The sequence below is a fragment of the Gopherus evgoodei genome, chromosome 5 (genome assembly GCF_007399415.2).
Source record: "Gopherus evgoodei ecotype Sinaloan lineage chromosome 5, rGopEvg1_v1.p, whole genome shotgun sequence".
Taxonomy (NCBI): domain Eukaryota; kingdom Metazoa; phylum Chordata; order Testudines; family Testudinidae; genus Gopherus; species Gopherus evgoodei.
This window is the reverse complement of record NC_044326.1, coordinates 18478861-18500254: the sequence shown is the minus strand read 5'-3', so window position 1 is coordinate 18500254 and position 21394 is coordinate 18478861. Positions and strand designations below refer to the sequence as shown.

Below are 21394 nucleotides of genomic sequence, written 5' to 3'. Positions count from 1 at the left end.
AAAACTGGCAGAGCATTCATTTTCTTCTTGTCTTTCCAAGTGCTCCAAGACTTATTCAGAATCCATGTTAATGGTTCAGCAAGCTCCTCTGCCAGGTCTTTTAAAACTCTTAGCTGAAAGTTATCTGGACCAGCTGATTTAAAAGGGGAACAGAGACGCAGGCAGGCTTTGCGGTGTCAGAGCTGGGAAGAAGGATACGGGGTAAACGCTCTACGGCATCGGAGCTGGGAACGGAACACTGGGGAACAGGCTTTTTCGGCATATAGAGATAAGCCTGACTGGTGCGAAGGGCTTTAGAATATGCTTGCTTGGAAACTAACCCCGATAAACATTGCATTGTCTGCACTTAGGACTTCTGATCTTTTGCTGCTTACTTTCTGTGTGGCAAGAACCAAGGAAGTGGGAAGGTGGAGGGAAAGCCCTCTAACACTGAGCTACTGGAGTTGATCAGTGTTTGGGGAGAGGAGGCTGTGCAGGGACCCAGGATGCTCCACAAAAAATAGTTGGCAAGTGTAGATGGTTTTTGCACAAAAAAGGGACTTTCCCTCTTTAAATGGCAAGTGTAGACATTGCCTAAGCCTTATTAAAGTCAAGATATTACCACATCTACCCCCTGCCGCCATCCACAAGGCTGTTACCCTGTCAAAGAAAGCTATTAGGTTGATTTGACATGATTTGTTCTTGACAAATCCATGCTGTTACTTATCACCTTATCTTCTAGGTGTTTGCAAATTGATTGCTTAATTATTTGTTCCATTATGTCTCTGGGTACTGATGTTAAGCTGACTAGTTTATAATTCCTCGATTTGCCCGTATTTTCCTTTTTATATATTGACACTATATTTGCCCTTTTGCAGTCCTCTGGAATCTCTCCTGTCGTCCATGACTTTTCTAAGATAATTGCTAATGGCTCAGTTATCTTCTCAGTCAGCTTCTTGAGTATTCTAGGATGTATTTCGTCAAACTCTGGTAACTTGAAGACCTCTAAGTTGTCTAAGTAATTTTTAACTACTACTTTCCCTATTTTAGCCTCTCTTTCTTTTATTTGGTTATATATTTATTTTTTACAGCTGCCTTCACTTGCTCTTTAAACCAGCACACCCTTCTTCCTCGATTGTGGGGTTATAGCTTCTTGGGTATCTAGTAAGTTATTAAATGATTCTCAATTATCAGTCTCAGTTTTCTGACCAAGTTCTTCCTCCCTGCTGATTTGTCTTATTATTGTTTCATGTGCTCTTTCAGCTGGAATGTACCTCTCTTGTTAACCCATTGTTTCATGACAGAAATCCAATTTAATCTTAATTCATCTTGTTCATTCAGCAAGTAAGTAGTTTAAAGAACAAGAGTACTTGTGGCACCTTAGAGACTAACAGACTAACACGGCTGCTGCTCTGAAACCTGTCATTAAGTAGTTTAAGTACTTCTTAGAATCTTAAGTATTCTTCTAGTAAAGATCAAGCCTTTAAGCACCACAGGCTTACACTTTTGGAGTTACTTTTTTCATGAGAGACATCTTTCACTTGAATTTTAAAAACAAAGACATAGTATGTAAGTTTTTCTGTATCTGAAGCCGTTTTTAGGGTGTATAAATTTTTAAAAGTAACCCTATCATTCTTGTTACTGGTTTTACAGTAGGGGAAATTTCTTGCTTCCTAAACAGGTAATCCTGGTTAAGGTTTCCTAAGGGGGCAGTGCCAAGTACTTTAAGATGCAGATATTCTCTTTGCAAATATCTCGATTAAAAATCATTCATATAAGTATAATGCCCTGGTAACAAAGATCACGAACCTTCTTTTTTCCTTTCTGTTGGCCTAGAGCTGGCTAGTTCTCATGCATTGCACATTGCTTCAGGGCTAAAGTTGCACATCAGAAGGGACTCTTCAGATCTAGACATACTTCTAAAAGTTAAAATGAAGAAAAATTAATAGTTTTGTAAAACCTTTAAACCTACATTTTGGCCTAAAGTGCTATACCTGACAACGTTCATTTCTAAAGTAACAATTGGCCTTTTAAAATAATTTAGTTCATTATTAATGTTATGGGTGAATTGTCTTCCTAAATTTCAATCTGTTTGTGAATTATTTGTTGTTTTTTTTTTTTCTTTTTCAGGTAACTTGGGAGACCGTACTTGTCTCAGTTGTGTGTCTCTAAGGTTGATAAGCCATACGTAAGTAAGCGTAAACATGACACAATTATTTTTCTAGTCTTTTAAAACTCTGCCAAACTATCCTAAAAGCTTTAATACATCATAACGGAACATAGTTACCAGTCTTCTGGACAAGACACAAAATTACTAGCCACAACCCATATTATAGAGCCACAAACCAAGGCCCAAGAGTAGTACCTTAGTCATATGCCTATTATGTCCCTTTTGGGAGTAGGAATATGTGACACGTTTTGTTTTTCACCCAATCTATCTTTCTAGTCTTATGCCAATGCAGTAAACAAACACTGCTTTTGTGAAAGCAGTAAAAAGTGAATTCATTTCTGATAATCAAATGCAAGTGATGCCACTGGAAGTGAAAACTCTCCTTCATAACACTGCTGGTCCAAACTCTACTATCGCATACACATATGTAAATGTTGGTCTCAATCCATTTTGAGCAGTAGTTGATAGGGCCCTACCAAATTCACAGCCCTGAAAAATGCGTCACGGTTATGAAATCTGGTCTTTTGTGTGCTTTTACCCTATACTATGCAGATTTAATGGGGGAGACCAGCATTTCTCAAATTGGTGGCCCTGATCCAAAAGGGAGTTGCGGGGGGGTGTTGCAAGGTTATTTTAGGGAGCTTGTGATAGTGCAGAAGTAAGGGTGGCAATATCTTCAGAGCTGGGTGGCCAGACAGTGGCAGGTGCTGACTGATGACCAAGTTCTGCAGGCAGCAGCACAGAAGAAAGGGTGGCAATGCCATACCATGCCATCCTTACTTCTGCGCTGCTTCTGGTGACAGTTCTGCCTTCAGAGCTGGGTTCCTGGTCAGCAGCTGCCAATCTCCAACTGCCCAGCTCTGGAGGCAGCGCTGCCAGCAGCAGCAGCATAGAAGTAAAGGTAGCAGAACTGCAACCCTCTTCTCTTCTCCCCCCCCCTCCTTTTTGGGTCAGAATCCCTACACCTACAACGCTGTGAAATTTCAGATTAAAATAGCTGAAATCATGATTTTTAAAATTCTGTGACCTTGAAATCGACCAAAATGGACTGTGAATTTGTTAGGGCCCTATTGATAGGCGGCCGGCACAGTTCACTTTAGTTCCACATTCAATAGGCCAAGGCTGTATGTACTCTGTGTTATGGTCCTGGCTGAATCCTTCAAACTAATGGTTGTTATTGCAGTCAACCTTTGGATCCTGTGCACTTCCCAGGCCTCCTGGGTCTGGGCAGAATCCAGTCACTGTTCATAACTTGGGGCTTCTAAGGCACACTCCTTGGTGAAGACCTCCTGTCTTGCACCCGTCTGATGTGGGACTCCACGAGCCAACTGCCTTAGGCCCAGAAACCAATGCTGAGTCCTCCCAAATCTCCCCAGTCACTTAGAGGCTCCCCAAAGTTCTACCTCTCTGATTTATAGTTTAACCCCTCAGGGACCATGTGATATGTAATGCAAGGAACACAGGCTTTGCACAGGAGTTTCTTGGCCACAATAACTTTTGCTCTTAGTGCATATAAGAGTTACATATCATTAGGAAAAACAACAAAGCCTATACACTGTGTCCCCTAAGTCTGTGCACACCCCTTCCTGTGAGTCCTAAGCCTCTGAAAATGTTGGATGGGTGGGCCCTCTTCTGTAGTCCTTTTGTTGTCTGGGAATGGACAGCTAGTGAGAGTGAGGGAGGCTAGAGCCGTCCTTTCCCGTAGATAAGATATCTGCCCCTTCTGTCAAGTAACCAGCCAGTCAGCTGCAGAACTCCTAACAGGTGGTTGGCTTGGAAATTCCAGGCCCCTGGATCCAAACTGGGAAAATCCAGTTCACTCCAACCCACTCCTATCTGTAGTAAAGCCATTGTCTCGGGGTAGACCCCTTTAATTGGAACACAGTCCTAGTGGATGTGTCTTGTGTTCTGGGAGTATAAAGCATTAAAATAAGCCGCCCTGGGTCTGTCCTTGACACCTTTAGGAAGCTATAGTTACCTGCTCAAAATGTAGGTCAAATTCTTCAGGAAGGTGGCTATCAGTGGAAGGACACGCACGCATGCGCGTGCGCTGTCATAAAGCCAGGGTCTTCCTGTCTCTATCATTTAGGTAAATAATTGTAACCAGCTCATAAGTAATTTTATTAGGTGTATTATACTCAAGTTTTACTTTTATATGGGGTTTTTTGGGTGTTGCCCAAGATGGTAGATTTGTATAGGAAAAGATTTGAAGTGTTCCGAAAAAAATATTTTGCCAACAGCTGTGATACCTGCAACACCTCTCCCGAAAAGGACCAGAAGGATGAAAAGACTTGACTCTTGTAATGCACAAGTTTAGGAGAGCTTCTCCTGTTTAAAAATAACATTACTCTTCCCAATCATGAGTAAGGCTGCGAGTCTGTCACAGAGGTTGCAGAAGTCATGGATTCCATGACTTTCTGTGACCTCCGTGATTTCTGCAGCGGCCAGTGTGGCTGATTCCTGGGCAGCTAGCCTGGGGGACCACTGGAGCACCAGCAGCCCCAGAGGCAGTCAGCCACTGCCACCGGAGCAGGGGCCATTTATCAGCCCCGGCAGCCCCCCAGAGCGGAACCATAGTATCAGCTAAGGTTTAGTCAGGGGTATTTATAGTAAAAGTCATGGACAGGTCACTGGCCATGAATTTTTGTTTAGCGTCTGTGACCTGTCTATCACTTTAAATAAAAGAACTCTTGACTAAATCTTAACCTTAATCATGAGTAGCATTGGCACAAAGTCTTCCTCGGTGCTGAAATCAGATGGTAAATACCAAACTGAAGGTGGTTATTTTGTAAATGGTGGCCCTTAAGGAAGTATTCAACTGCATTCCACCAATTCACAATATCAGTCTTTTGGATGATGCCAGTGCTTGATCACACAGAAGGGAAGTGGTATTCTGTCAAGGATTACATCAACAAACCTAGACAGGACGCTAACTTTAGGGTGGCGGCTTGACTGGTTGATCAACATTTCCACAAATCTCACCCTTTGAAGGGTTTTGTGGAGTGTCTGTTGGGGGGTCTTAGAAGAGTCACTGGTGTGAACTCTGACCATCCGCATGATCAGTTGGACACGGTCAAGTGAAATTTTCTGCAGTGTATTTGCTCCGAAGCTCTGGCACAATATGGATGCATCCTATATATTATAGAAGCTAGAGTTCTGAATAAACCTATACCATAGACTCATAGACTCTAGGACTGGAAGGGACCTCGAGAGGTCATCGAGTCCAGTCCCCTGCCCTCATGGCAGGACCAAATATTGTCTAGACCATCCCTAAAAGACATTTATCTAACCTACTCTTAAATATCTCCAGAGATGGAGATTCCACAGCTTCCCTAGGCAATCTATTCCAGTGTTTAACTACCCTGACAGTTAGGAACTTTTTCCTAATGTCCAACCTAAATCTCCCTTGCTGCAGTTTAAGCCCATTGCTTCTTGTTCTATCACTGGAGGCTAAGGTGAACAAGTTTTCTCCCTCCTCCTGATGACACCCTTTTAGATACCTGAAAACTGCTATCATGTCCCCTCTCAGTCTTCTCTTTTCCAAACTAAACAAACCCAATTCCTTCAGCCTTCCTTCATAGGTCATGTTCTCAAGACCTTTAATCATTCTTGTTGCTCTTCTCTGGACCTTCTCGAATTTCTCCACATCTTTCTTGAAATGCGGTGCCCAGAACTGGACACAATACTCCAGTTGAGGCCTAACCAGCGCAGAGTAAAGCGGAAGAATGACTTCTCGTGTCTTGTTTACAACACACCTGTTAATGCATCCCAGAATCACGTTTGCTTTTTTTGCAACAGTATCACACTATTGACTCATATTAAGCTTGTGGTCCACTATGACCCCTAGATCTTTCTGCCATACTCCTTCCTAGACATCACTGAATCTGTGGGGTTCATAGTTCCTGCTGGTCAGTGGGAGGTCGTCATGAGAAACTTGCTAGCCGTGGGGCTGTGAAACCATGTCCTGAAAGAGAAAAAGGAGTTTATTTACAAACAGTAGTTCTTGGGGGGGGGGGGGGGTTATTTTTATTTTTATTTTTTTTTAAATTGTATTGTCTCTGCAGTGCCTCTCTGATCCTTTCTTCTCCCAGCTAAATAGAGTTTCCACAAAGAGAGGCGAGTTGGGTATTATAAGTTTGGCTTTTTGGATGTAGGGCTTGAAGGAAACACATGCACCTCCTAACTTCCAAGTGTTCTACAAATGTAGACCTAACATTTAATTTCCCATTGTATGGGGGTCTTTTCTATACCTCTATTTTCTTTGTCCTTTTCTGGACCACATGTATTTCTGCTATACTTTTTTGAGATATGGTGCCCATAATTTTACACTGTAACCCTCACCTTAAATACTATCTAGATAATGGTGTTTAAATTTGCTCATTTTTTGACCACTCCTGGGCACAGATAAGATATCTCCATTAACTGTCCAAAATAATACTGATGTCTGAGTGCTTAATTTAGAATCTGTCAAATATCAATTAATAGAGCAAATGTTCCTTTAAATGTGTATTATCTTGCACTTTTCTACTTCAAATGTCATCTTCTATCATGTTGCCCAGTTTTTTTAGGTCCTTTCTTAACGTGATTAAATTTAGTCATCAGCATATTTTACTTGTTCGGCTTTTCTCTTCCTATACTAGACCATAAATACATACATTAACATCAGACATAGTACAGATCCTTTGGACAACTCACTATAAGCCAGCTTCCACATAGAAAATAGACCATTTTGTTTTACTCTCTTCCTATATCAACAAATGTATAATCTGTGTTAGAACTACTCCTGTGGGAATTCTGCACCCAAAAATTAAAAATTCTGAGCATAATATTTGAAACTCATATGCAGAATTTTAAATAATTTTGGTAATATATTTCAAAATACCTGTCAACAAATATGTCTGTAACAATACAGACACATAAAAAAATTCCCACAGGAGCAGAGAGTTAAAGGAACCCCTATTACAACCCAGTTCCTGTTTCTCTGTTATGCTTTTGTTGGGTGCCTCAGTCTGGGTGTGTCACACATGCCAGCTGGGCACACTTTGGAGGAAGACTCTGCCCCTCCGGTCTCAGACACCTGGGGAGTAGGGGGTGCAGGTGTCTGGGCTGGGGGTGGGGAAGTGTCCTGCAGCTGGGCTCTGGTGGGGTGAGGGGGCCAGCAGCAGCCCCTAGTGGTGGCAGGCATCTTCGCAGCACCAGTTCTGCAGCGAAAAATGAAATTTTGCACAGAACATTAATTCTACACATATTCTGCATTGTGCAGTGGCACAGAATTCCCCCAGGAGCGTAGAACATATCATTTTATTGCTGTTTAGTTTCTATCCCTCATTAGACCCAAATTTATCTTTTCTGTACAGGAACTTTCAGTTACAAAGAATAGTACCAAAAGGTTACCATTAAACTCTTCTTCCCACCTCCCACTTCAAAACAAATCTGCAAATGTAGCCTGTGCGTTATAATTAAAAGTAACTGATATCTATGGAAAGTTTGAAGGGTTTGTTTTGTTACTGTGATCGTTAAGGACAAAAGTATGGTTTGACACAAGTCTTAAAGGACCCATTTTAAAAACTAACTGATGAACTAATAGATTTAATTGTAAATTTTCAGAAAGCTCGTTCTATATTCAGAGTAAGTGGTGTTATCTTTGGGAGGATATTATTCTTCATGAGTAACGAAGTGGCTGAATCGCTGCTTTAAGTGCAAAACTCGGCTCAGCCTTAACTGTAGAAAACTGCAAATAACACTTCCATAATATAATATTAATTAAATCGTAGTGTAGGACCATGGTTATACTAAGCAATTTTGAAAACATTTTCATATGTTAATGGGCAGGGGTAGTCTTGAATAACTTTCTTGGAGAATACCATATCCTAGGCACCTTCACAGCATACTTTTGTTATGACCTGCTATCTTGAGCTATGATGGTTATCAACCAGGGCTGCCCAGAGGATTCAGGGGGCCTGGGGCAAAGCGGGGGAGCTGCTGCGCTTGTACTCACCCGGCGGCGCTCCGGGTCTTCGGCAGCAGGGAGCCCTTTAGTCGCTCTATGTCTTCGGCAGCACTGAAAGCCCTCTCTCCCCTCTTCCCCCTCCCACCCCCCCGCCACTGAAATGCTGCTGAAGACCCGGACTGCTGCTGGGCCAGGGCTTGCAGGGCCTGGGGCAAATTGCCCCACTTTCTCTTCACCCACCCTCCCCCCGAGTGGCCCTGTTTTCAGCTGCCTTTTGGGGATTCCATCATCAACTATAGTTCATAACATATCAAGTTAAAGTACAGTTCTACACTTAACAAAAAACACTGCTGGGATCCCAGTTCATGTCTCATTGATTAATATCAAATTTGCTTGCTTTATAAGTAGAAAGAAAAGTTCTTTCTAGCTGCCAGCCCTGAAAATTTAAGCTGGGAAAAATAAAAGCTATTTCAGTCCTATAATTTAGCAGAAGTGACTTCATGCTTGAATTTCAGTTAATACAGAATTAACTGCAGTTAAATTAATTGTTACATTTAATACTTCAGTTTCTAGATGGTAAGAAAAATGCTAAAGTACAAACCTGATTGCATTTAGGGAGTGGTTCTAATTTTGTACATGTAATGAGCACTTTTGGAGCAATGCCTTTATGTTCATTTTCAGAATACATTTAATTCCCCTTTTAGAAAGGGATCAGAAGGGGTTAATGAAATAGGAGTCTGTTGTCCTATACAGACCATTGATAAGATTGAGTTTGCAGTTTCAGCAGACCAAGTATTTGCTGGAGAAAGAAGGTTAGAGGTAAAGAGATGATAAAGGGGTAAACTTTTTAAGTAGGTTTGTCTGATACTGATTTCCTTTCTCCCCCTTTATCCTAGCAGCTTGTACTTTGTGTTCCTTCCACATAGTATAGGTGATCTGAAATGCTTTAGATAAGTTACTTCTCAGTGATTTCTAGTTTTACTTCTGCACTTAGCTTTCTAAATGGAAAGCACTTCTGGTCACTATTTTTCTCTTTTTTTTGAAAATTTGAAACAGCAGTTTTTTTTCCTCCCTTGAAAGTAGTTTACAGGAAAAGAACTTGTTCGTAAGTTATGACGTTGTGTATATAATCACTGTTTTCAAGTGATAGTGACTTATACCTTTTGATCTTCATAATTGTGATTTTAAACATATAGTAGAACTTTCTCCTTTAGCACATATTGTTGGATCTCTTAAATGCCTTTTTCTTTCTTTCTTAAAGGAATGTACGCTTCAAATATTGCACTAGTGTCCACTCAGTTTACATTTACTCCAAGAAAGAGCAGTACAGTTGTTGGACTAAAGGACCTCAACAAATGTACTTCAAAGTTGTGAGCTCTCCTGGCTCATGGACTCAGCTTGCAAGTTTGGGCATTTTGGGGCCCCAATACCTTCCAGTACGATGGTGGCATTCTTCACTTCCACGTAATGATGACTCTGTGGTGGAAAAGTCACTGAAGTCTTTAAAGGATAAAAACAAGAAGATGGAAGAAGGAGGCCCTGTATATAGTCCAACAGTAGAGGTTGTTAAAAAATCTCTTGGACAAAAGATTGTGGATGAGGTGAAGCACTATTATCATGGCTTTCGATTGTTATGGATTGACACAAAAATTGCTGCAAGAATGCTCTGGCGAATACTTCATGGCAACGTTTTGTCTCGCCGGGAAAGGAGACAGGTAATGAGTGCATGTAGTCTGCTCTATATACTATTGAGTGATTAGACTCCTTGCCTGGGTTAAATTGAGTAGGTTCCCTGTCTTTTTTTTTTTTTTTCTTCCTTTGTATTTAGAATCAATAAGGTTACCTCTAGCATCCCTAGTTAAGGGAACTTTTACCCAGTATCTGATGCAGCCAATTGAAAAAAAAAAGACTTTATGTGTTATGAATAACGCTCACAGTATCTATATTTATGTGTCTATTACTTTATTTTATTGACTCTCCCAAACATAGGACTGGCCTTCACTATGGAGCTAACTCAGCACAGCTGCAATTGATGCAGTGGCATTGATTTAGTGGGTCTAGTGAAGACACGCCCAACTGATGGGAAAATGCTCTCCCATCGATTTTCTGTACTCCGCCTCTCACTGAGGCAGAGTAGCAGTGTGGGTGGGAGGGTGTCTCCCGTCGACATAGCATAATGTGGACCCCATGGTAAGTCTATCTAAGTTGCGTCTAATTGTTATGCTGTTCACGTAACTCAGATTGCGTAGTTTAAATCAACTAGCAGCTGTAGTGTAGACAAGCCCTTACTTTTGATCAAAGTTGTGTGACTTAGGATCAGAGACCAAGCTATAGACACTTCAGAGTTATGACTGTTAACTAGGCAAAATAATTGTATTTGTGCTTTCTTATTGTTCCATTAAATAATTGGACAGTCACCCACATTTAATGCATTGTTTCGAGATTAAAACTAAATGATAATTTTACATTTTTTCCACAGCAGCATGTCTGCGGTTTATCAATTTGCCACAATATGAACACTATCAACATTTAGTGATTTATTTTTCTATTGACTATCCCTTTTTGCGAAACCTATTTATTGAAGATTATAACTAAATAATGACAAGATCTCCTATACAAAGGAACAATGTAGGGGAAAAGTACTGTATCGTATACAAAAAATGAACATGCATACAGATGCTGCAGCTGTTCTATTCAATAGGTGGTTGCTTTTTTTTTTTTTTTATTACACCAGTTTTTTTAATGCACTTATGCAACATGCAGTAAACATTTCTTCTGACAAATGGGACATCTTTTACTAGTCAACTGTCAAAATATAATTTTTCAGGTTTTTTATGTACAAAAAATAATTATGCAATACCGTGGACCAATTGCTTACCAGAAATCATGTTTGAAAGTTATTTGAGCTATTATAGTGGATGCTCTGAGTGTAAAATGGAAAAATGAATATTTTATTTGTGTACAAACAAATTAGACTAATTTGAAAACACTTGGAACCACTTGTGTGAGCTATGATTCAAACCAGAATAAATCTTAACTCAATTTAGAGGTTGATGTTAAGAATGTTTCCCATTGTGCTTGGATTTGAAGGCATGTTCTCAACTCTGAATTTAAACCAGGCTTGTAGCTTTGATTTATTTTCTTAAAACTATTTTTAGTACAAGGACTGAAAATGGACAGGTTCTTCTAAAAGGAAATGATTTAACTAAATTGTAGTTGTTATATTGTGTGACCGAGAACATAAAGTAATACATTCTCAGACACACAGAAAAATTTTGTCAAATAATGCATTGAATGTCCTTAGATGATCTTGTTTTGGTTTTCTTCAAAGTAAAAAGTGCATTAAGTTTAAAAAACAATAAAAAAAAAATCAAAGCTGTCTCTTTATAACAATAGAGCACCTACAAGAGGGCAGTGTTTATACTGTATCGGACACAGGGGAGGCAAGTAGACTGAGAGCATATTTGGTACATTGTCCTTTCAAATATTTTGTCAGCTCAATGAAGCAGCTAAGTAGTCTTGACATTGTGTGTTTCAACTCAAGAAATATCTGAAATTTATTTTTTAGGCTATTGGCACATATAGGTAAGTCATGTATTAAAGTATTGGATATGTGTTAGAAATCCAAGAGGAATTATTTCTTTTCAGTTTTTGGCTTTACATGTACAAATCTATGAAGGTTTATAGGTGTTAAATTGGAATATCTTTATGTGAGATGTTTTCAAGAAGTTGTGAAAGTTTCTCAAAGGAAAACTGATCCTGTTTGTAAGGATCATGTGTTCAGTGAGAGGCAGTAGTGGTTTTGTGAATTACTGGTTGACAATGAGGTATTTCTTTAGTTTTAAAAAGTTTCCCATAAAACCCTGAACCAAAGATTTATGTATTACATTGACCAAGGGTCTTCAACTTGTACTAAAAGAATATTTAAAAAGTCTTTAAAGGGATGAGTTCAGCAGCTTAAAGTTTTGCCTGCTTTCGGCACAAAAAACTGGTAAGATTACTACAACCAGAAAAGATTAGAAAAGAAAAATCTTTCAGTTCATTTAATTCCAGTATAATAATACCTAGCTCTTATACAGTGCTTTTCATCTGTAGATCTGAAAGCACTTTCCAAAGGAATTCAGTATTATTATCCCCACTTTACAGATGGGGAAACTCAAAAGGGGAGGTGACTTGCCCAAGGTCACCCAGAAACCTGGGTCAGAAACAGAGATGGAACCCAAGTCTCCTGAGTCCCAGTCTACTGCCCTGTCTGCTAGGCCACATTGTGAATGTTCTGTCATTATCTCCTTTGCATAGTCTAGTTAGTCAGTTTTGTCTATTTGTATGTGAGTCTTTCCTACAACAAGAGTGAAAAGCTTTTTTTAAAATAGGTAAGTGTAAATAATAAAAATTGGTAGGCAGAAAGGGGCTGCAGCTCCGGGTACATCTGATATCTACTACTTTAACTCATTTTTTGAAATCAACTAGATTGAGGAGATGATGCCTCTGAAGTTTTGTAATTTAAACGGTTACCTAGTTTGCATGATTTACCACACTGTTGAATTGCATACAAATTTTTCGTAGAGAATTAAGGGCACAGCTCTGAAGCTGCTCGGTACTTCTTAAGGTTAGCCCTTAAATGCCTACTAGAGTGAAATTCACTATAGTGCAGAGTGCCTGCACAAATGGTGGGTCCATGCTCCAATTATGCAGCACCTTTTAAGGGACCTTCTGCAAGGTTGTAACTTTCATCCAGTAATGAATTACACAACTTGCTTTGAAGTAGAAATTTATTTTATACTTTAACTGTAATTTTCTATTAGTATTTCAGAAATGTTTAAATGAGGGGATGGATGGTCTACAGAGGCAAGCATTAATCACTTGTGATGCTAAATCTTCAAAGAAAATAAATCATACATTTTAATTGAAAGCGCATTTTGAAAACTTCTAAGCTATCATTTTAATTTGAACACTGCTTTTATTTTCATATCAATAAATTGGATTTCAATTTATGTTGGTGCTTCTGAATCTTTAGCGAGATGTTTTCCCCCAAAACAAATAGGAGAATATATGAGGAGGGCTTGAATGGAGGTAAAAATAGAGAATTATCTTGGTAGCTGGAGTTATGTTTGAGAAAGAGATGTTCTTTGTGGCAACATTGGAGAACAAAGGTATTAAAAATATACAAATTGCTGAATTTGGTACCATAATTACATGAAATTATGGACCTGCACATTGTACATTGACTGTCTAGGTTATAGAATCCGGCTTTTCAGACCTCAGGCTGACCCCAAGACGTCTGTTGTAACATTTTGTTGCCCAGTAATGGTCCAAGCAGGTGTCAAGCAAAAATAATTGCACATTCTGGTTGGCGGGTTATAATGTTTTGTATGTAATTAGTCATTATGTACCATCTTCCTCGTGATTTTGCTCCCCCGTGGAACTAAAATTTTTTTTTTTTTTTAAGAGAAATTTATTTTATGTCACTTGGCTGCCACAGAGGTAGGCTGGGGTGTCCTTTTTTCTTTTAGCAGGTGGCAAATAATTGCAATCTGCTTTCAATGTCTTTTTTTCCTCTTTCCCTTTCCCCTTGCAAGTGTGCGCATGCCATTACTTCCTACAGGCTCTCATTTTCTTATCTCTCCAGGAGTAGCAAAGGTGAAGCACCTCTAGAAAAGCTGTTCACACAAGCTTTTTGTATTTATTGCTATACAAAGAAAAAGCAGATTAAAATGTTGGTACTGATTTTGATTAATGTGATACATTGATGTTTTAACTAAGATTGCAAAATAGAGGTATTACATTTATTAAAAACCGTGACACACTAGCACTGAGTCCAAAAAGTGAAAGAACTCTAGAAATAGATCTTCCTAACTTTTATACTGGTTCTCACATTGGTGGCTTATGGCTAGCATTGTATAAAAATAATGAACAGCGGAGGAGTGTATTACTCCTGAAGGAGAACTTGGAATGCTCTGCTATCAGGATAGCAGTATTTTTTAGTCTTTTAAAAAAAAAATCAAATGAAATAAAACTGTCTTGATAGTGGCTTTCAATTCCTGGAAAAAGGAAACCTTTCAGAAAGAAAATTAAAAGCCTTTTTAAAAATTCAATATATTAAGACTGTTGGGGAAGAAAGTAGGGCTTCAGTTACTTTCACATGCAAAGGTTGAAAAGCTGTAAAAACAAAATTAACTGTTTGAAAACTGGCATAATTAAAAGACCCCTGTTGAGTGATACAGACATATTCTTTAGCATGCCCAGAGTAAGCTGCCTAAAGTTACTAATTAACTTCTATTAATTTTCCCTTTATCAGCCTGCATTGACAGAGTTAGTGAGTGGAACACTTCTTATAGCAGTTTAGTTGACAGCAAATAGTTGAGGAGTTTTTGGGCAAAGGAGGAAGGCAGAGGGGGCTTGAGAAAATACTAATAAGTCTTGGGGGGGGGAAATTAGTTTATTCTTAAAGCAAGAATAAAACACAGCTGGCTATATTCAGAGTTTTGTTTGTCTAAACTGCACACACTGTCATGACCACATTGCACGTTTGGTAATCTTGTGCAAAATATGAAAATATGCTCATTTTCACATGTAGCTGCCGTAATTACATGCTTTTTTGTAGCTAGTTTTAAAAAAATCAGTAGAGCCCTGCAGATCTGCAGATATCCACTTAATATCTGCGGACCATGTTTGGATCATAGATCAGATGCGGATACACATTTTGTATCCACTCAGAGCTCTAAAAATCAGGCTCTTGATGAGTATACTAAAATGTTTTAAATCCATGGTATAATCCATCTTTGCTAGATTAATAAAAATAAATTCTATATTGTGATAGTTTGCATATGCATAATGTTGGTGCACACACACTGTTTCTATCTGTATATCTAAAACTTCACAAAGTTGGGTATTGTCATTATCTCTGTTTCACAGATACTGAGTGACAAAAGTTGTAACTTCAGTTAACATGGCAGAGCTAGAACTCAGCAATCTTAAATTCTGTATTCTATTCACAACACCACACTGCTTCTAACGTGTTAAAATGTGCAAACTGGGACAGAAAGCTGGAAGCACTGCTGTTGAAAGACTGGTCTTGTCTTTAGGTAGCTTGCACAGGATCTGACTGAGGATATGTTGTTCCTAAGTGCTGTTGTCTAGCAGTGATTGAACTGTGCTGCTTGCCATGGGTTGGTGATTTGCTGCATTGCTAGGTTTTTTCCTTGTCTAAGCTTTCAACTAAAGCAGGGGTCGGCAACCTTTCAGAAGTGGTGTGCCAAGTCTTCATTTATTCACTGTATTTTAAGGTTTTGCGTGTCAGTAAAACTTTTTTTTAACATTTTTAGAAGGTCTCGTTCTGTAAGTCTGTAATATGTAACTAAACTATTGTATGTAAAATAACTAAGTTTTTAAAAATGTTTAAGAAGCTTCATTTTAAAATTAAATTAAAATGCAGAGCCCCCCAACTGGTGGCCAGGACCCGGGCAGTGTGAGCGCCATTAGGCGGCACGCATGCCATAGGTTACCTACCCCTGATCTAAAGTGTACTTCTCTAACATAAAAGGCCTTGTTTCACACAGTTTTTTTTGGTACTGTTCTAAGTTACTTTTTCACACTGGCACAGTGTGTTTGTAGTTTATTCCTGGGGGAACTGTACCAAAACAAAAAAATTCTGTGCACAGTATTAGAAAATATGCAGAATTTTAAGTCAAAATAAGGCAAGATAATCAAGCTGGTTTAAATAAATTACCAAAATAATTAAAACTACAATACAGTGGATGGAGAATGGGAGCGGGGAGCGTTGGAGGAAATCACCAATCCCCCTCCAATAGTAATGTAGCTAGTATTGACCCTTTACTTCTAGTTATTAGTCAACAAGTATATGCAGCCATATGGTCAGTGTTACATCATAGGCAATTGAAGAGCAAGTGAGGGCTGGGGACTCACTTGTAACTTATACTGAATACTGGCCATCTCCAAAAAGGTCAGTAGCAAAGAGTTCATGGAGCACATTTTGATAGGAAATTTTTTTTTCATTCCAAAAATTTAGACCAGTTCTAATCACTAAAATACCATAAGCATTTATAAGGTTATACTGTCCTTTACAAGAAGACTCCTTTACACCACTCTAACAATGTAAAGGAGCCTTAAAATGTTTACACCTGTTTTATACTCGTTGGGGAATTCACGAAGAACAGTGGAACAATTCACCAAGCAGGCAGGCTGCTACATTCTGCTCTGCCTAAAGGAACAGAGCCTGTCCCACACTACCTCTTCAGAAACACCCCCAAAGCCCTTCCCCTCCACACTGAGTGTGCTGCAATAGCAAGCAAGAGGCTCAGTGTGTGTGTGTGTGTGTGTGTGTGTGTGTGTGTGTGTGTGTGTCTCTCTCTCTCTCTCTCACATGACTCCCCACCCCCCCTCCTCTCCCCAGTACTGATTTACGTTTCTACCAGCTGCTCTGGGTGCCCAAACTGACCAGGGAGGGAGGTGCATGACCGTTCTTGTGGCTTCCGTTTGCTTCCCCGTCAGAAGTCCTTTTTCTGCAGGGAAGCAAAGGAATCTGCGGGGGCCACAAATTCTGTGCATGTGCAAGTGACACAGAATTCCCCCAGGAGGAGTAGTTGGATAGCAACACGGTGTAAAAACCTTCAGTGTAGAAAAGGCTTGATTTACAAAAAGGCACTTATTGCAGTTTTAAAATACAACTTTGTTTTTTCATTATATGGAGCTAGAGACAATGAAGGAATGTCAACTAGAAATAGGCTTTGTGGTACATTAGATGGTTAGATTACCACATTTCAGCAAAATAGTTAATTTCTGGATGACCAGTTATCATAAGATTAGAACCAAAGGACAATCAACTCTTTTTTTTCACATCCTTTCTTTAAAATTTATTCAACCCCTTTAATGCATTTATCTTAATCTAGTGTGATTCTGAATAGTATAAAATTTCAGATTGGTCAAACAGGTTTCAAAATCCTCGCTGCTAGATCATACAAAACTCACTGTTGGATTAATTTTTTTATTTATTTTTAAAGTAAACATTTTTTGAAACCTAAAATCTTAAATCTTTTGATAATCTCTGGTGAAATCTTATCTTCACACCAACTGACAAATGAGTTATATTTCTGCCTCCCCTTTCCTTCCTCTCTGGAAGCAATTATGAACAGATATCCAAGTAACCTGACCACATTAAGAGCAATAGTAACACGGCTCGGGAAATCAAATTGTTGCTTGTGTACAACCAAAAAAATCACTGTCAGAATCCTGCTTTTGTAGAGGCTAGGGAACTTAATCGTATGGAGATCAGTTGGGCCAAACCACAGTATAGCTGGCACAAGTTCTGCTGTGTGGGAGAAGCAGAGAAGCTGCACAGCGATTGTAGTGCTGGGTGTCATGAAACCAAGCTCTCTGGTGCTGTTCTTTGCAGAGAGTGTAGATTGGGGTCAGAGCCATTGAGTCTCCAGCCATGTATTAATTAGTGGCATGAATCTGCTGGCCAGAAACCTTGTTGGATTGGAGAGAGAGTAAATGTTGGTGGCTATAGCTGTGTGTAGGTTACAGGAGGGGCTACAGAGTGGCTGTAAGGGGTTCTTGTGTTCTGATGCCACATACACTTCAACCTCGATATAACACTGTCCTTGGGAGCCAAAAAATCTTATCATGTTATAGGTGAAACCGCGTTATATCTTACTTGATTTGATCTGCTAGATCGCGCAGCCCCGCTTCCCCGAAGCGCTGATTTACCGTGTTATATCGGATGACGTTATATTGGGGTAGAGGTGTAGTTAGGCTGTAATTCTCCATTATACTTGGACTTATGATAGGAAGTTTTGGATTTCACCTTAAAGAAACATAGATTCATCCGACGAAGAGGATATTTACCCACGAAAGCTCATGCTCCAATACGTCTGTTAGTCTATATGGTGCCACAGGACTCTTTGTGGCTTTTGCAGATCCAGACTAACACAGCTATCCCTCTGGTACTGTATTTGTATATGTACATAGAAATTTTAATGATTTATAAGCATAAAATTTGAGTTTTGCGTTCTTTTTAAGAGAATGAAGGAAATAATTCCATATGTACCTTATCTGAATTTCAGTTCTCTCTAGTGTTTTCATTTACTTACACTGAACTTTTAAATCTCTGCAGTGTTCATTAACTTTCCATTTTTGGAATGAATAAGTCTCTTTTGAGCCTGCAAACAGTGGATCCAAACTTTCAAATTTGGATGTTTAAAATGTTCTGGCTCCTGAATAAAAATAGCCTAACTTGTAAGTGTTGCTGAGCACGTGCTGCTTCCAAAAGTATCTTACAGTTGAAATTTCAGTCAGGTCTAGGAGAAATTTTTCAAGTATAGTATAATGGTATACTACATCAGCAAAGCACTCCTAGTGTGGATGCAGATTATACCAGCAAAACTGCACTGTAGCTCTATAGCTTGTTCCAAGACACCCTACTCCTCCATCCCCAGCAAAACAGCTGGTGTAGGTTTTCCCAGTATCTGCATTGGGGACATTTGCTAGCACAGCTATTCTGGTCAGAGATCATACCTTGTCACACTGACCAGCATAGCTGTAGTTATCAGTGAAGTCCGTGGTGTAGAGCTGGCCTTTGATCTTTAATTGTAGATTTAGAAACTGACCTACATTGCCAAGTACCTGGATTGCTTGCATCGGCGGTAGTCAGTTATTTGTCATCAAGGTATATTTCTTGCTCAAGGTCTAGTTAAGTTCCAGAGTCCAGAGAAACATTTTTCACACTGCAGTAACAATAATAAGTAAATACAAAGATTTTGCAGATCCTGGTGGTCCAGATTTGGCCTGCGGTCCACCTATTGACTACCCTTGGCTTACGTGATAAAACAGGTACAAGCCTATCAACATAAGGGCCAAAGCAAAAGCTTTCACTCGCTAATGTAATTTAAATTAACAAGTATGCAACTAGTGCTCAAAGGACTTGTATGTACATATACTATGTAATGCTCTGAAAGTAATAAGTTGGGGGGGCATACTCTTTTCGGGTAGTTCAAGATTCGGGCATGAAGGCATCTGCCTGATCTGGAGGATTACACTTCATTTCTTTCCGCTCCAGAAAAGCTGTGATTTTGTTTAGAACAGTTGTGCACATTACAATTAAATTAAATATATATCAAAATTATTACGAGGTGAGGAAAAACAACTTCATTTGCTCTTGGTTATTTAGTCTCCAGTACATCATACGTCTAAGCAGAGGAGCAGGAGCAGAAATAGAAATGAATAAAAAGGGACATTTAAGCTGCTTTGAGGACCAACAATCACCATCTCCTGTGTTTAGGTGCTTTCTAGGGTTTAAGTGAGAGATTTAACAATCCTGTTGAGACACAGTGAGACTCATTATGTGCTTTGGAAATACTTTCACCCATTTTCAGTCTTGTGGAAACACTGGCACTGAACTCAAGTGTGTGGTAACTTACAGGAAAAAAAAGAAACCTTTTATTGTGATTGCATTTATATAGATATTTAAGTCAAGCACGTTAGTCTAAATGTCTTAACCATTCAGCAGCTGACAGAAGGGCATTGAGCATGTCCATTGATCAAAGAGTGTCACTTATTTGCAACACATCTGATGCCACTGTGTTGAAGCATTTGAGCTTTGCCCACAGATGCCATACTGTTGGATCTATCCAAAGATAGGCATTGGCTGTGCTGGGAGCGTGTTCTTGGATCTAGTATGCAATCTGGAGGTGACACTGAGGTTGTTTTTAAAGGAATTGTTCAAACAGGGTGCCTTGAAATAAGACAATATACTGGTGGAATAAACAGATCTTTAAACTGGAGTAGTTGTAGCTTGTCTTGCACCTTAAGGCTTGTTGTCTGATGTCAGGGCAATGTTGGACAGGACTGGCAGCTAGGTCAAGTTGGTTACTCTCATGGTACCAGTTATTTCACATAGTTAGAGCCCTGTGCAGATAAAATATTTGTATCCATTCCACGATCCGCAAAATGGTCTGCAAATATCTGCATCTGCTGATATAAAGTGGATATTGGTGGATTTGCAGGGCTCAACACTAGCTCCACAGGTCACCGTGCATCGCACACAAAAATCTCCGCCCCACACCCCACCCACGCGCTACAGAGACCGCCTGCTCTGCCATATCTCCATCCTCGCTCTGGGGAAGGAGGCTACAATCCTGGGCCCTTGTGTGCAGCGCCGCCCTCCAAGTGGGGAACTCAAACACACCTGCGCAGCCGCCACAGCTCTAATGCAGACTGCAGCGACAGCTATGCTCCTCTCAGTGCTCGTTGTTGCCGCCCACTAGTTAAAGTACAACGCCCCTTGGTACAAAGGCACTTCATTCACTATGGAGGAGCAAACTGTTGTATTCCTTTCTGGGAGTTATAGTTTGCCTCCTCTGTCTGAGCAAGCTGGGGAGTACAATTCCCAGAATCCCAGGCAGCCTATTGCCATATATTGCAGCCCACTGCTGCGTGAATAAAGAGCTGAGCTGGAGCCCGAGGGCTGGGTGATAGCCGCTCTGTTTGGGTGAGTGTGTGCTGCAGTCAGAACTCTGTCCCGCTCCTCCATCTCACATCTGCTCACCTCCTGGGCCCCACACCTTCTGCTGTTGGGGCCAGAGCATTTGCCTTGCCCCCGTTCTGTCGGTTACAGCCTCACCCTGATTTCTGTGGGGAGATCGCTAGAACCTTGTGCGGGTCGTGATTTGGAGCAACTCAACTCATCATATCCTTTAATTCCTGAGAATTGGAAATATCTTCATAGAACACATGTATTTGCTGGTTTAAATTGTAATATAGATGTCTATATTAAGCATTGTTTTGTTTTTAATGTTGCTGTGTAAAATTTTTGTTCTTGTCTATTAATGCCTCTCATTTTTCTTCCAGTTCCTTCGGATATGTGCTGATCTCTTTCGCCTGGTTCCTTTCCTAGTCTTCGTTGTTGTTCCGTTCATGGAGTTTCTGCTTCCAGTAGCCCTTAAGCTGTTCCCTAGTATGCTTCCTTCAACATTTGAGACAAAATCTAAGAAGGTAACCACAGCGTAGATTTACAGTCAGTCAAATATTTAACAAGAACTAAACTATACTTGAAATTTTAACTTGCTCCTTGTTGCAACTTCATAAGCAAAAGCCATGTTTTGTTTCTTGATAGCAGGGTGCTATCGTTTTCCTGGGTTACAAATTGCTAACTGTTTAACAAAACAGTTTTTCATAGTTTATTCCTATTTAACCTGGCTGGGATATTGTTAGCCAGAATCATACTTTTAAAGTTCTAACATAGTTCTAGTGAAAGTGTGCTCAGTGCCTTAGGCATT

At 39.8% G+C, this 21394-nt stretch overlaps 1 protein-coding gene across 2 annotated transcripts in view; it reads left to right on the top strand.

Annotated features, from left to right (window-relative positions):
- Positions 1-21394, top strand: part of LETM1 (leucine zipper and EF-hand containing transmembrane protein 1) — a 66406-nt gene that overhangs the window by 4057 nt on the left and 40955 nt on the right. For both annotated transcript variants that reach the window (XM_030563240.1, XM_030563241.1), the window contains exons 2-4: positions 2110-2167; positions 9361-9814; positions 20967-21110. In XM_030563240.1, coding sequence (XP_030419100.1) covers positions 2110-2167; positions 9361-9814; positions 20967-21110 — 656 coding nt within the window. The remainder of the gene's footprint in view (positions 1-2109; positions 2168-9360; positions 9815-20966; positions 21111-21394) is intronic.